The sequence below is a fragment of the Bombus pascuorum genome, chromosome 6 (assembly GCF_905332965.1).
Source record: "Bombus pascuorum chromosome 6, iyBomPasc1.1, whole genome shotgun sequence".
NCBI lineage: Eukaryota > Metazoa > Arthropoda > Insecta > Hymenoptera > Apidae > Bombus > Bombus pascuorum.
Genome location: NC_083493.1, coordinates 8,981,069 through 8,994,794, shown reverse-complemented (window position 1 = coordinate 8,994,794; position 13,726 = coordinate 8,981,069). Strand labels below are relative to the sequence as shown.

The 13,726-nt window shown below is 27.1% G+C and overlaps 4 protein-coding genes across 6 annotated transcripts in view; 1 reads left to right on the top strand and 3 right to left on the bottom strand.

Moving 5' to 3' along the window:
- LOC132908025 (mitochondrial import receptor subunit TOM20 homolog) overlaps positions 1–5,526 on the top strand; it is a 78,382-nt gene extending 72,856 nt beyond the window's left edge. Inside the window, exons 2-5 of one of the 2 annotated variants that reach the window (XM_060961556.1) lie at positions 4,596–4,723; positions 5,005–5,096; positions 5,178–5,351; positions 5,424–5,526. In XM_060961556.1, the coding sequence (XP_060817539.1) occupies positions 4,597–4,723; positions 5,005–5,096; positions 5,178–5,351; positions 5,424–5,468 (438 nt within the window). In that variant the 5' untranslated portion in view covers position 4,596 and the 3' untranslated portion in view covers positions 5,469–5,526. Of the gene's footprint in view, positions 1–4,564; positions 4,724–5,004; positions 5,097–5,177; positions 5,352–5,423 lie in introns of those variants that run through there. The other variant, XM_060961555.1, reaches the window with a different exon arrangement.
- LOC132908015 (WD repeat and HMG-box DNA-binding protein 1) lies at positions 85–4,442 on the bottom strand. Of its 2 annotated transcripts, XM_060961540.1 has the most exons (14): positions 4,336–4,442; positions 4,063–4,261; positions 3,713–3,827; positions 3,468–3,619; positions 3,288–3,396; positions 2,975–3,217; positions 2,687–2,902; positions 2,324–2,611; positions 2,022–2,238; positions 1,715–1,939; positions 1,427–1,647; positions 1,125–1,367; positions 671–1,043; positions 85–585 (listed from the first exon to the last, which is right to left on the bottom strand). In XM_060961540.1, exons 2-14 carry the CDS (start codon positions 4,137–4,139, stop codon positions 233–235), a joined length of 2,832 nt encoding a protein of 943 aa, XP_060817523.1. In that variant the 5' UTR covers positions 4,140–4,261; positions 4,336–4,442; the 3' UTR covers positions 85–232. The 2 variants fall into 2 exon arrangements, with proteins under 2 accessions (XP_060817523.1, XP_060817522.1); XM_060961539.1 differs by having other exon boundaries at positions 4,063–4,435.
- Positions 5,527–6,628: 1,102 nt separating the features above from the next.
- LOC132908022 (porphobilinogen deaminase) lies at positions 6,629–10,799 on the bottom strand. Its single transcript, XM_060961549.1, has 6 exons — positions 10,054–10,799; positions 9,487–9,559; positions 8,951–9,134; positions 8,280–8,550; positions 7,844–8,160; positions 6,629–7,769 (listed from the first exon to the last, which is right to left on the bottom strand). Exons 1-6 carry the CDS (start codon positions 10,105–10,107, stop codon positions 7,595–7,597), a joined length of 1,074 nt encoding a protein of 357 aa, XP_060817532.1. The 5' UTR covers positions 10,108–10,799; the 3' UTR covers positions 6,629–7,594.
- A 225-nt stretch (positions 10,800–11,024) lies between these two features.
- Positions 11,025–13,693, bottom strand: LOC132908020 (BRO1 domain-containing protein BROX-like). Its single transcript, XM_060961547.1, has 7 exons — positions 13,551–13,693; positions 13,141–13,371; positions 12,974–13,069; positions 12,714–12,892; positions 12,442–12,617; positions 12,142–12,374; positions 11,025–12,019 (listed from the first exon to the last, which is right to left on the bottom strand). Exons 1-7 carry the CDS (start codon positions 13,649–13,651, stop codon positions 11,773–11,775), a joined length of 1,263 nt encoding a protein of 420 aa, XP_060817530.1. The 5' UTR covers positions 13,652–13,693; the 3' UTR covers positions 11,025–11,772.
- Between the last annotated feature and the right edge of the window lie 33 nt (positions 13,694–13,726).

Below are 13,726 nucleotides of genomic sequence, written 5' to 3'. Positions count from 1 at the left end.
ATCTAACAGTAAGTAATAATTGTAATAATTACTAGAATGATTGGGGTTAGGTTAATCTACTATTGTACTATTGTACTACAAACATTAATAGATATGAATAAATAAGCTCTTTTTAAAACAGGATATTTTTACGTCTATTTTGTATAACATAATAAAAAATATTGATGGAAGATAATAAATATTAATTGTATAAAATTATAAAATTGTATTTTTTTACATTTTAAATAAGTATTCATTTGTCAAATGCAAACGAGCTAAGCATTTTACTTGAGGAACGTTTTGGTTCGTTATTTTGTTCATTCTCCAGACTTAATTTTCTTTTTTTCGATTCCGAGGTCTCCTGAGTATTGTTTTGTGAAACTGTACTCTCTTCTTTGTATCTTGCCAAGGCAGTTTTTGTTAAATCTGCAGCACTCAACTCGGGAAATTCCTCCTGCAAACTTTTTTTGTTTCTAGCGTACCAACTGACGAACGTTTCTTTCTTTGGCCCATCTTTTGCCTCTTTTGTTTTAGACTTTAAAGGTATAGGTGTTAGTGTTGTTAACTTCTGTGGTTTTTCTGGAGCTATTTCTAACCCAGCTAATCCTATTTTACATTAAAAATAAAATTTGAAAATATAATTAAACTAAGATAACTCTCCCCATTTCATCCCCAATTCTAGTAATAATACCTTTCGTCGCCGGAGAATTTCCACTTTTTAAAAAAGGATTACTTCTTCTTATGGATAATGATTCAGTCATAGATAATGGTTTAATTTCTATATCTGGCTTTTTCGTAATAGTTAATGAAGGTGTGGGCTCTTCAATATCATTATTCAGTTCTTCATCGTCACTTTTATTGATATGTTCATCATTGTTGTCATTATTTTCTATGTCCTCCTTCTTTTCTTCTACCTTTATATCAGCAATCGACTCCAATTTATTGGATAAAGCTATTCGATTTATTCTTCGTGCATATTTAATTGCCAATTCTATAACTTTTTCTGAAGCGATTTGTTCGCATAATTCTACCGCTCGATACTCCAAATTACTTCGGCAAGCAAGCTAATTAAATAAAATTAATAAATACTTAGAAAGATACACCAATAATTTATAAATTTAATAAATCACGAATATTAAATTTACCGCAATAAGAGACAGCACTGCTTCATTCTCTTTTGGAGGACTGGTTCCTAACTTCCATAATTTTAATTCTTTTTCCGTTTTCTCAGTTTCAGGTTCACAAAGCGGCAGACGTAACGATACTTCTGTTATTACTGGACGAGGTGTAGTTGGCGGATAATGACTTCCCTTGCATAAAATGCAACGAGCGATACTTTGTTGTTCGTTTATCCCAATTAAAAAATAATGATCTGCTTTACCCTTAGACTGTTCCAAATTTATTAATGTAATATAACGGATGTAATGTAGTGAAATATATTTCTTACTTGTTCACTCATATCACTGGCCACTTTCCATAAAGAAGACTTTTTATTATATACTCTTATAACATCATCAGCATCCATTGTTATAGGGGATCCAAAATCGGTAATTCCTAACCACATTAATTCTGATGATGGTGACAAAGGAAGACATAGTGTTCGACTAATTAAATTTACTCCCCGAATTTGAATTGACAGTAAATTCATACACTGATCTCCTGACGCTCCTATTTAAATATCTCATTTTTTAGCAAGAACTTGTTAAAAAATAAAAAGTGAGAATGATCAAAATACCTGTTCCAGTATGATAAGCAAGTACTAAATTATTTTTCAGTCCATTCATTGCTACTACAGAACCTGGCAGAGCTACAATTTCACGCTGTGTGCCTCCTACAGTAAAAATTCTTAAATGTCTCCTGGACGTTGCAAGCGCTACAAAATTATCACCAGCTGCAACACAATGTCCTTCTTCATCTTCAGGAAGATCTAATGACCATTCCTTATTTCCAGAACCCCAACCTATTTTTCATCCAATTATGTAATTACTTTTTAAATAAATTGAATAAATCTGGTTCAAGCGATAATTATGTATAGTATTAACCTTGTAATGCTATTACAACAAGTTTGCTTCGTGTATCACTACTTGATGGACAATTTAATGCAAATGCTTCTGGTGATAAAGCAGCTATTGTGTGTCTTAAGTAATTATTGATATGCATACTACGATGTACTGCCGCATCATGAAATTCTACTTCAATACTAGATTCGTCTCCATCTTCAGATGTAAAGCATCTTACCATACCCGTATCATTCCACACCTATATATTATGAAAATTAACATTTTAATATATGTATGTATATATTTGTACATATATAATAATACCATATTACAAAAAATGTTACCATAAATCGAGATAACAAATGTACTGGTGATGAACCAGGTTGAAATGGCGGTTGTAAATGAATTTCAGGTATAAAAACATTTGCATCACGTTGTGATTTTTCAGACACTATATCAGAATGACTTTTTTGATCATCTTCAAATTCTATTGATGCTTTAATTTTATTTAAAGATATAACATTTCCGCCATCATCATCATCATCATCTTCTGGAATATCAACATTACTATCTTCAACATCTCCATTTGTTTCTAAAGGTAATTCATTACTTGTTGTCTTATTGGAAATTATCTAAACATATAAAAATGATACATTTATTTTTAAAATTTTAAAAATAATATATATGTTTTACATATATGTACTTACAACATCAATACATCCTAATTGGCCTAAAGAATCACAGAATGCAATTTCATCTGATTTATCAATATTCCAAGATAATGCAGTAATTTTAGCATTCTGTTGATGCTCAATATAGCCAATTAATTCTTTACTTTTTACGTCCCAAACAACTATTTCTCCTTGTACTGAACTAGCAGCTAATAATGTGCCACATTCGGAGAACTTACATATATTAATTTCCTTAAATGAAGATAATAATATAATAGAATACATATTATATCAAATAAAATATTTAGATAAAAGACAGCATACAGTTTTCATATTAATACATTTTAAACGGAACAATTCCTTCCAAGAAGATCTTTCAACTATAACTACATCTTTTGCACTAGGATATGCAAGGTAACTTCCATCCTTAGGATGAAATGAAGGTACATTATACATTTTAGCTGTAAAAAATGAATTACATTTGGGCACAGCATTGGCCCAAATATTTGCAACACGTTTTTCTTTAATATTCCATACTCGTATTGTACCATCTGCACTTGATGATGCCTACATAAATCAAATATTATAAAAAGTATCATTACATAAAAACAGAAAACACATAAAGCATATATTTTACCACGAACTCTTCTTTTGGATCCAAAGACAAACCTAGTATAGGAGCTTCATGACCTATTAGTTCTATGTTATCTGATGTATTAATATCCGTAACTTGTATTCTCATATCACTAAAATGTAATATGTATTAAATATATATTAATTAAAAATTATTAAAATGCTTTATGTATATTTTACATACCAGCCTCCTGAGACTATAATGTTACTATTTTTTGTTGTTGCTAATGCTGAAACAGGTGCTGAAAATCTAGTAACTATTCCTTCTTTTTCAAGATCTGGATAACTAAGAACTTGAATTGTATTATTATCATTACCAACAAATATTTTTCCATTCTGAAATCATTGAAAGATTTGTAAAAAATTATGAATATCAGTAAGTATATAAAAATAGATTTCATAATTAACATTTTCATTTAGTATTTATACCTTTGATACAACTGATATAGCTTGTTCTGAGACACAACATGCACTTGGATCATCATCCATTAGATTTAACCAGGATCGAACATCTCCATCAGATCCACAAGTAACAAGCCCTCCCCTAAAAATATAGATATTATCTTTCTAATTACATGTTTTTTTGTATTCTTAAAAGATTGCTTTGAATGCGTTGAGGTTTCCTCTAATGTTTCTTTTTATATCACTAAAAAGTTGTAAACAAAAGAAATAGTTTAAAAAATACTTAATTAATAAGATATATTTATATTAAAAGTATTAACAAAAAATATCATAAAGTGTATGAAAAAATGTTGACTAGTATTTATATCTTTACTTACTTTTCACCAGTAAAATAACAAACATCTGTGTGTCCCTCTGGATGTGCATAACGCATAGGTTTTTTTATTAATGGCATTTTTCAACAGATTAATTAATAACTTTACATATAGTTGAATGTAATATATTAACTAGCTTTCTAAAATCTTTTATCAGAAAATTGTGATCCTCTACACCCGTATTTTGGCGCGCATTCTCCAACTGTACACAGTGTACCCTTTTGATTAGAAATTTTACAAATGTAAATTTAAATATTATTTACATTAATTATTTACATTAACCTTACACTAATATTAATTTACTTAATTTAATTTAATATATATACAAAATAATATGTAAAGATAGAATAAAGGCTGGTGAAGGTTTTCATAGGAAGTATTTATGAACCTAGGGGATTTTTTTATGTTAATGCATCAGTCTGGAATATATTGAAATGCTGTTTCTGCAGCTAAATTCTATTCGTTTGATAGCAGACGCAGCCTTTCCTAGACTGGCCCATGTTCGGCAGGGAGTTTGTAAATTTCGTAAATTTTATGATGACCATGATTTCAAAGGCTGCAGTGGGTATTGCTGTTGGCATAGCTGGAATTTTTGTTGGATATTGCTTTTATTTCGATCAAAAGCGTCGTAGTGATCCAGATTTCAAAAAGAAATTGCGTGAACGTAAGTGAAGCTATTAGATAGTTTTTCCAAACCATGTGATACATAGCTCATCCATGCTATTTATGATTCTGTATAAAAAACACTTGTAATATTTGTCAATTATTTTAATAACTATTCATAAAGATAATTCATTATTTTCAGAAAATTATATTTTTTTATTTTATTAAATTTCATTGTTAATATTTTAGAGTCTCTTATAAATATAGTTTAAGATTTGAAAAAAGTATTTCAATATATATACTAGATATATAAAGCTTAATATTATTATTTCATGCTTGTAGGTAGAAAAGCAAAGAAACAAGCCCAGAGTTCTACTTCAAAAATCCAAGATTTGAAAGATCATGAAGTAGTACAAAGATTTTTCTTACAAGAGGTAATATTGTATTTGTTAACTATTTATCAAATATTAGTCAATTAATTTTCTTTTATTATATTACCATAATATGTTTTAAAGGTCCAACTAGGAGAAGAAATGCTTACATGTGGTGATGTAGAAGGAGGAATTGAACACTTAGGAAATGCAGTTGCAGTTTGTGGACAACCTGCACAGTTGTTACAAGTTCTTCAAAAGACACTGCCACCACAAATTTTTCACCTTTTATTACAACGATTACAACCTATTAGCCAGGTATGTAACAAAACTAATCTTTTAATAGGGACAATGAAAGGGGAAAATTTGGTTTCTCACTTATTGTTACAGAAACTATCAACTCAAATTTCAATGGCTGAGGAAGATGTTGAGTAAAATACTATACAAATTGGGTTGAATATTCCAAAAAATAAAATCAAAGCATTAGTAGAAAGTGTATGTTTTTTTTTTGATGGTGTAGACATTTGTGTGTCTTTAATCTGGTCAAGCTTTTTGATTATATATCTTATTCTCCTTGACTAAACTTCCATATTCCTTAATTGTATATTACTAAGTAAAAACGTGATTACTTATATGCATTTAAATTATAAATGGAAGAAATTCTTGTATTCATTTCTAAATACAATCTCTATTTAAAAATTTTCATTAGCTATTTTTAAAATTGTGACTGCCACAATAATGAGTTATAGTATGCAGACTAAGTATGTGTTAATTAAAATAGCAGAAGATACATATATATAACACACAAACTCTAGAAAGATCCTCTAGTCACACAAGATTTTCTTTATACGATATGAATATAATAAATTGTTCATATTTGTTAAATATTTCACAATTTTAAGAATGAGCAGAAGTATAAAAGTAATTAAGAAGTGCATTGATCTTATTATAAAAGCTAATATAATTAGTGCTATAGAAGTTTCAGAATAATTTTATGTATTGGTTGTTGTAACATGTTGAAATATTATACTCCCGTAAAAAGGAATTCATGTGAAATGTGATCCTAAATAACATGTTATTTCCTAGAAGCATTTACGAATGGCTAAAAGAATACTATTATGACTATATATTCATAATGAATATATTTTATAAAATTTGCACAAATTTATGCAAATATATATTCTACCTTGGGAATATAAAATTAATATCCTTGTAATAGATGTATCATTATAAACATATGTACATGACATTATTTTCAACGGTACTCACTAGCATACTAAACACTTTATAATTATTTTTTGTATAAAAAAATGTTCTATTCTTATAAAGTAAAGGCAATAAGAAAGAATCTGTTTATATCTTAGTATTTAGCAAAAATTGTTTTTCTTATAAAACTGTATCATGCGGAATTAAATAAATGTTATTAATAAAAAAAGGAATACGTTCAGTAATACCTTCTGTATTAAAAATTTTTAATGAATATAATGTAATTTATGTAGTTATTTAAAAAAAGAAATGCAATATCAAAATTAAGATTTGAAAGTATTTTTTATAAAGAAATTATCAAACATATTTTCTTTCAATAAAACAAAATATAACATAATATGTTATGTCCTTTAATTTCCCCTCAACATAACTACATTATACAATGTTTTACAAATATTATTTCTATTAACTACAGAGTTATCTGATCAGTCATTACCACTATACAGGTAGCTCCCAATCAATGTACAAATGTACAATTTCATTTCTTCAGACAGCAAAATGAATGAACACATATCCTTGATATAATGGATAAAAGTAAAAGGAAGCAAAAAAAATATCAAAAAAGTGCCCACAGTAAGAATAAAAAACGAGAAATACATATGTATAGGTATAATGATCAATGTTTGAATCGAGATAAATCGCCTTAAAATGCTTTGCAATGATAAATTAACTCGTTATTATCATTAAAATCATTTAACGAATTAAAATGTGAACACTAAATTTTGTATATTTTTCATAATATAATATTCTGTAAACATATTTCATCCTAATACCTATGTTAATATAATTAGTTTTCTTGATAATGATATTTGTATTAAAAAAATAGACAATATTTACATGTATATATAAAGTTTTCAAATATAGCTCCTTTGTATTTATAACTTTATTTCAACGTGTTAAATGGTGCAAATTATTATAAATAATGCAATAACGTTTTGCATAACTTGAAAATTATAATGCGGCAGTGTATAGCTTTTACTTAAATTGTATTTAATATTATAGTCAGTTCTGTACAATTCTTTTTACATTTACAAAGCAACAAACGAGGTACAATTTGAGCAATTAAATATAGTTATCACAATGAACATTGTGAAATATATGATATATGATAAACCTTCTTAATCATTTTAAATTATGATAAAGTGTGCAATAATATACTATGAAACTTTTATAAGTTAGATTTTATATCTTTCTAAATTAATGGAATATCAGAATTAAAATTTTTGAATTCCGTATTTTTTTAATTTGTTTTCATCATCAAGAAAAACTAATTTATATATCGCAGTTTATGAGCGCTATTTTGAGTTTAAAATTTCATTTCTCGCTTCCGCCATAACATCCAGAGCGTTTTTTTGTATAAGAATTTTCCCAAGATCTTTACCAAGCTCCTCAGCACCCAAAAGACTTAAATTGCTTACTTTGCCAGGTGCAATACTACAGTACAGTTGTGGTTCTCGATATGGACATTTTCTATCATGCAACAAATGAAAATTTTTTGAATAACATAATATATTCATTATAATCTATTTAACTTATTTGCTTACTTTGGAGGTTCTCCATCATCATCAGGTATATAAAGTTTACTTTCAGAAGTACATTTGATAATTTTCTGCCCATCTAAAGACCATACAGCACCAGTAAGCGTAAGAGTTTTATTTTTCAAATCTGAAGAAACAGCAACTGGTGCTGAACATCCACCACCTAATGTCTTTAGAAAAGAACGTTCACATACACATCTTAAAGTTGTTTCCACATCATATAATGGCTCTAAAAGAGACAATATTTTCCAATCTGTCTCTCGACATTCAACCCCTAATGCACCTTGTCCAACAGCATATAATGCTTCTTCTGGTTCCAGTATCTATCAGAATAAAATGTAATAAAAAATGCAGAAATTTTCATTATGAAATTATTATAATTGTAATATATAATGAAAAATAAAATTATTATAATTTCATACAAAACTGTAGTAAAAATCACCTGATTTATTCTATTTTCCCAATTCAATCTTTTTAAACCAGCAACTGCCAAAATAATTGCTGCAAAAGGTCCATTTTCATCATCTAGTTTTCTTAATCTAGTATTTAAATTGCCACGAATATTTTCCACTTTTAAGTGTGGCATATTTCTAACTAACTGGGCTGTTCTACGCAATGAACTAGTACCAATCACACTACCTTTTGGTAGGGTAGATAATGTTTCATTTTTGTACTTCTTAGACATAACAACTGCATCACGTGGATCTTCACGTCTATAAAAATATTTACTTAAAATTTCAAAAGCTTTACTTTATCTAATGTAAACTTAATGAAATGTACAAAATATGCATAGTAAAATTATAAGAATATTTTGAAAACATATTATATTATATTGTCAGATATTATAGTAACATTTTTTTTCCATTAAATATAAATACAAGAAAGAGATATTAAAGTTAAATAATATATTTGAAAGTGCTGTACTTAATAAAATTTAACCAGAATTATCTACATAGACTATAGACATATTTTACATATGTAGTACGTTCCTTTCATGAATATGATAATTTTATTACAAATTTAAATTCCAAATAAACCACCATTTTGAAGTAGCAAAACATGAATAGAATATTACATTTGCTTACAATATCACTAACTTTATTTTATACTCACTTTAATATCGCACCTAATGCCATTCCTTCTGGTAATGATGTTGGTAAATCTTTTAATGAATGTACCACAAAATCAACACGACCACTTTCAAGGGCAAGTTCCAATTCCTCTGTAAATAAAGATTTTTCCCCAATTTTAGGTAAAGATTTATCTAAGATTTTATCTCCTTTGGTCACCATTGTAACTGCAAATTAGATTCATAATTTATCATTCAAAAGTTCATTAAAGATTTCTATAGAAACAAATTATCTACAGATAAATACATATACAAGAAGTCATATAGATATTTCTTATATAAGTTTGTATATAATGTCTACTATGATTTATATATTATATAAGAGTTTTAATTTTAATGTGTATGTGTGTGTTTGTGCATGTGCGTAATGATTATTTATTAACAATGACAATATAAAAAAATTTTAAAGCATATATATACATGTTACGTATATTATAATAAATCAATGTTTAATAAATTATTAATAAACAAATTTTAGAATTTTAAATAAATAAAAATTTGTATATATAATTTTACTTACTTATTTGAAATTCTTTTGTTGGATGATATTCTTTTAAACATTCTATTACATATTTCGTTTGTTTCAAAGCCAACTGAAATAATTATAATAATATTTAAAATTTAGTATAAGATATGCAGTTATATTTGTACTATATATATTTGCTAAGGCATACTACATACTACAGATTCAAAATACATAGTATGAAATAAATACTAAATATTTTCCAATACATAAAGCATCAAAATACAATATTAAAAACTGCTGACTAATGTACATTCAAGAACAATAATTATCTTATGACATTTTATAAATCATATATTATGTCATTTGCATGTCAAGTATAATTTATAACTCTTTAAAATGGATGAAAAGAGCTATTTTAAGATAAAGCTATGGAAAGAATATTGTCTTTTATCCTTTTTTAAATTCTGAAGAATAATCACAGAGCGTATTTATCTAATTATTATTATTTCCAACCATATAAAATTTTGCAAATTACAGCAGTAATTAATGGCAAGCTATAAGAATATAACAAAATCATACTTTCTCTTTTCTTATAAAAAATTAAAGTATTTGTACATTTACCTCGCTTTTCCGAGACCCAACTCGGATTACGTCACGTGCGTCCGTACTCGTCATTATGGCAACTCAAGTTTCTGTTCTTTTCGTATGTTAATTCCCATATAATATTATCAACAATAATTATTATATAACAAGCTTATCTTATTTTGGAATGTTGCAAATGTACATTTGTGCCCAAGGAATATAAGGAATTGAATTAGGTCAAAGACACGGACAACTTTCACTATACTTGCAAGTAATGTCTGACGCGAACATACAGCAAATTCAATATTTAAAAGAAAAAGTTGTATATTTCGGAATTTTCATGGCTATTACATAAAAGTTTGGAGTTTACTTCACAGTTACTGACACTGCAGCAGAAGGTGAATATAATTAAAAATATATATATGGAAGAAACTACATCCTTATACACGTCATACTTCTACTACATAAAGGCACTACAGAATGTGAATAATATGACTTGAGTAGAAGCGACGATACACGACCGACGACTGACAATGAGTGGAAGCAGTGTTACCAGACTCGAGTTAGGTTCGGGTTAGGTTCGGGTTAGGTTCGGGTTAAGTATGGAAGTGGAATCCACTTATCAATAGTGGTGTATAATAGAGAAGTGGAATGCTTCTTAATGCGTATAACAAATGTAACATTGGATAAAGATAGCGCAATATTTGAAAAGTTTATTTCATAAAATTAAATATTTTGACTTTTAAATAAAAATATTTTTAATTTACATTTTTATTTCTGACATGTATTTATGAAAGATTAAACGGAAATCACAACACTGTTTTGGTAAATAGCATCATATATTTTACGAATTTTAATTCATAATATTTAAAAAATAAATTTAATTTACATGTAAAAACAAACATATATACATAATTAGGTATATTGATAAAATTTTAATTAATTATATATACGTAATCATATACATGTATATATAAAAATTAGAAATAAATATTTTATATATAACATAATTGCACTTTTCTATATAGTTTTAATAAATATAAAACATAATTTCACAAAGTATTTTTCTTTATGTACAATATTAATACTATATTGTAGATACATAAGATACTTTTTTGGAAAAATAGATTTCATAAAAAATATTTTATGGAAAACAGCTATATTTTTTTATTAATTATATTTCCATGAAACGTAGTTTTTGTTATTATATTATTATGCTATAACCTGCCGAACATTGACTAGCTTGTATAAGGATATAAAAATTAAAAAAGAAAAAATTTTCTCTAATATATCTAATTTTTTATACAAATAAATTGATAAGAATATCTTATGTATTCAATATAAAAAATAAATGGGACAATTATATTACATGTATAATATTTTCGTATTTTAAATTGCACAAATGTAAATTATAATTAATTAATATTATTAAAATAAAATAAAGATATTAGAAATATATAAAGATGTATTTCTTTTCGTGGATGTGAAAATATTTTTGCTTATGTTAATATGTAACTTAGTTCGTGCAGGAATTTTTAGTTAAGACTAGTTATATATATGTAATATTCAATGCATAAGCAAAACCAATTAAGTTTTAAATGGTAGTTGAATACTATATTGTCAACTTGTACTTTACTAAACGCATAAGCGAATTTTTAAAAATAAATTAATAGATTAACTTTATGATAACATTGTATGTTTCAGTGTTGAAAAAAGTGCTAAACTTAATTTACCACCTGTATTTCTGCATTAAACAATTTATTGCAATAAACATTCACTTGTATTCTTTGGATCTTTGGTAGTTTGATGAATTGGATCTTCTTTAACAGGAGGTAAATTTTGTTCTTTTTCTAGTTTAGCAGGGTTTAATCCAGACAATGTTCTATATACATCCAAGTTCCATATAGGATGATGCGATTGCATTTGAAAATCAATTGGACTCACTAAACCAAAAGTAGCTTTTGTATCCAATGTTGGAACTTCCCCTGGTATTGTATGATGATAACTTTTAAAGTACAAATTATTAAAATTAAATTTTATTCAGAAGTTGCTTCCTTTAATCTGAGAGAGTGAGAGAGAAAGAGAGAAAGACAATGAGTGTATGTGAGAGAGAGATATGATACTTACATTAAACCATTTTCACGGTTACATTTATCAAGAGTAAGTTTTACTATAGGCGTTAGGCGTTTAAATACAGCATGTTGATCTGGCTTTACTCTAGGTGCTGGTCCATTTATTTTTCCATACTCCTGACATAATGTCTTTGCTTTTTTTAAACATGCTTCACTTTCCTGTAAGGCTTTAATTGCTTCTCCACACTTATCCATAGATAATAAATATTCACCACAATAATTATAAGCCTATAAAGTTTAATTGTATAAGAAATTTGTATTTTTTCATATTTATATTTTTTAATAATTTATTTACATAGGATTGATAAAATGCTGCTTTGAGTTCTAGATATTTAATCCACTGTGCTGATATCTCTGCTTTAAATGGACGTAAAGTATTAGCAGCATCCAGAAATAATTTACTTGTTTCATTAGCTAGTGCTGATATTAAATTAGCATTATGTTTTAGTTCCACTGCTCTGGCTACTGTCACTATAACATAATGTGAGTAGAAAAATATACATTCATTACAATCTGAATAATGATAAATGAAGTTGCATAATATTATGAATTTATTCATTGTTCAACCTTCCTGTGCTTCCGCTGTACATTGATTCACATATGCATTTATTATTCTCGGATCTAGATCACTTCCTAATGGTGGAGGATTTGCCAATTGTGGTAAAAATTCTGTTTGTACAAAAGTAAATATTCCTGCAGCCCGTCTTAGCATAGTATGTACATCTTTTGCTTCATTCATATTTATACTAAATTGTAGTGATGGTACTTCTTGTAATATTACTTATTTTACATTTCTGGTTATTTTATATCTTATTGTTTATACTTACTCATCCTTGGCAGCAATCATTGCAGCATGTTTCATGAACCAAAGTCCCACATTCATGCTCATATTAGCTGCTTCATAAACAGAATCAGCACTAGAACTATAATAGATATTTTAAATTATATGGTAAAACTATATTTTGGATTAAATAAATGTAAAAGAATATATTACTAGGTACTTGATCCCAATAAAGTGTGTGTCCACTTATATACGATAACATTTCTAAGTTTGCTAGGATTAGGTCTGCCAACATGTTCAGATTGTTCTGCAGCAGAATTTATTTCCCATATAAATCCATACACTAAGCTTAAATAGCTATGAAAGGCTGGTTCTATAGTATCACTTGAATTATTTGCATTTTTTATTAACTCCAAAAGACGACTTCTTGATAATCTTAGATCACTATAATAAACAATATAATACAATATAACATTGATAATATTATATATTATTTGAAATAAATTTTTTATAATATAATGAAAATATTTTGTAATAATATATAACGAAAATATTTGAAATATTTATCAAGCATATGTAGAATTAATTGCGTTTAATTTAATTTCTTCATAAATATAGCTAACCTGCATAGTTTTCTTGTAGCATCAGTAGGATCAGTTATTTTTAATTCGAATTTTTGATTTGTCGTGGCTTTTAGCACATTACGATGAAACCAATGTGCCATTTTGCTAACAATTTAAATTAACGTGTTCTCTTTGATATTATCAGAGTACGTATAACCAATCTCTTCGATTTGACA

Bases quoted from the DNA above. Each gene is read 5' to 3' on its own strand.
- LOC132908015 (XM_060961540.1), bottom strand. From the start codon at position 4,139: ATGCCATTAATAAAAAAACCTATGCGTTATGCACATCCAGAGGGACAC. The intron at 3,828-4,062 runs GTAAGTAAAGAT...CTATATTTTTAG, and splicing joins TGTTATTTTACTGGTGAAAA to GGGAGGGCTTGTTACTTGTG. The intron at 3,620-3,712 runs GTATAAATACTA...CAATGATTTCAG, and splicing joins CTATATCAGTTGTATCAAAG to AATGGAAAAATATTTGTTGG.
- LOC132908022 (XM_060961549.1), bottom strand. From the start codon at position 10,107: ATGACGAGTACGGACGCACGTGACGTAATCCGAGTTGGGTCTCGGAAA. The intron at 8,551-8,950 runs GTGAGTATAAAA...ATATTTTTATAG, and splicing joins GCATTAGGTGCGATATTAAA to ACGTGAAGATCCACGTGATG. The intron at 7,770-7,843 runs GTAAGCAAATAA...GTTGCATGATAG, and splicing joins GATGATGGAGAACCTCCAAA to AAAATGTCCATATCGAGAAC.
- LOC132908020 (XM_060961547.1), bottom strand. From the start codon at position 13,651: ATGGCACATTGGTTTCATCGTAATGTGCTAAAAGCCACGACAAATCAA. The intron at 12,375-12,441 runs GTAAATAAATTA...TAAACTTTATAG, and splicing joins CAGCATTTTATCAATCCTAT to GCTTATAATTATTGTGGTGA. The intron at 12,020-12,141 runs GTAAGTATCATA...GTACTTTAAAAG, and splicing joins AACCGTGAAAATGGTTTAAT to TTATCATCATACAATACCAG.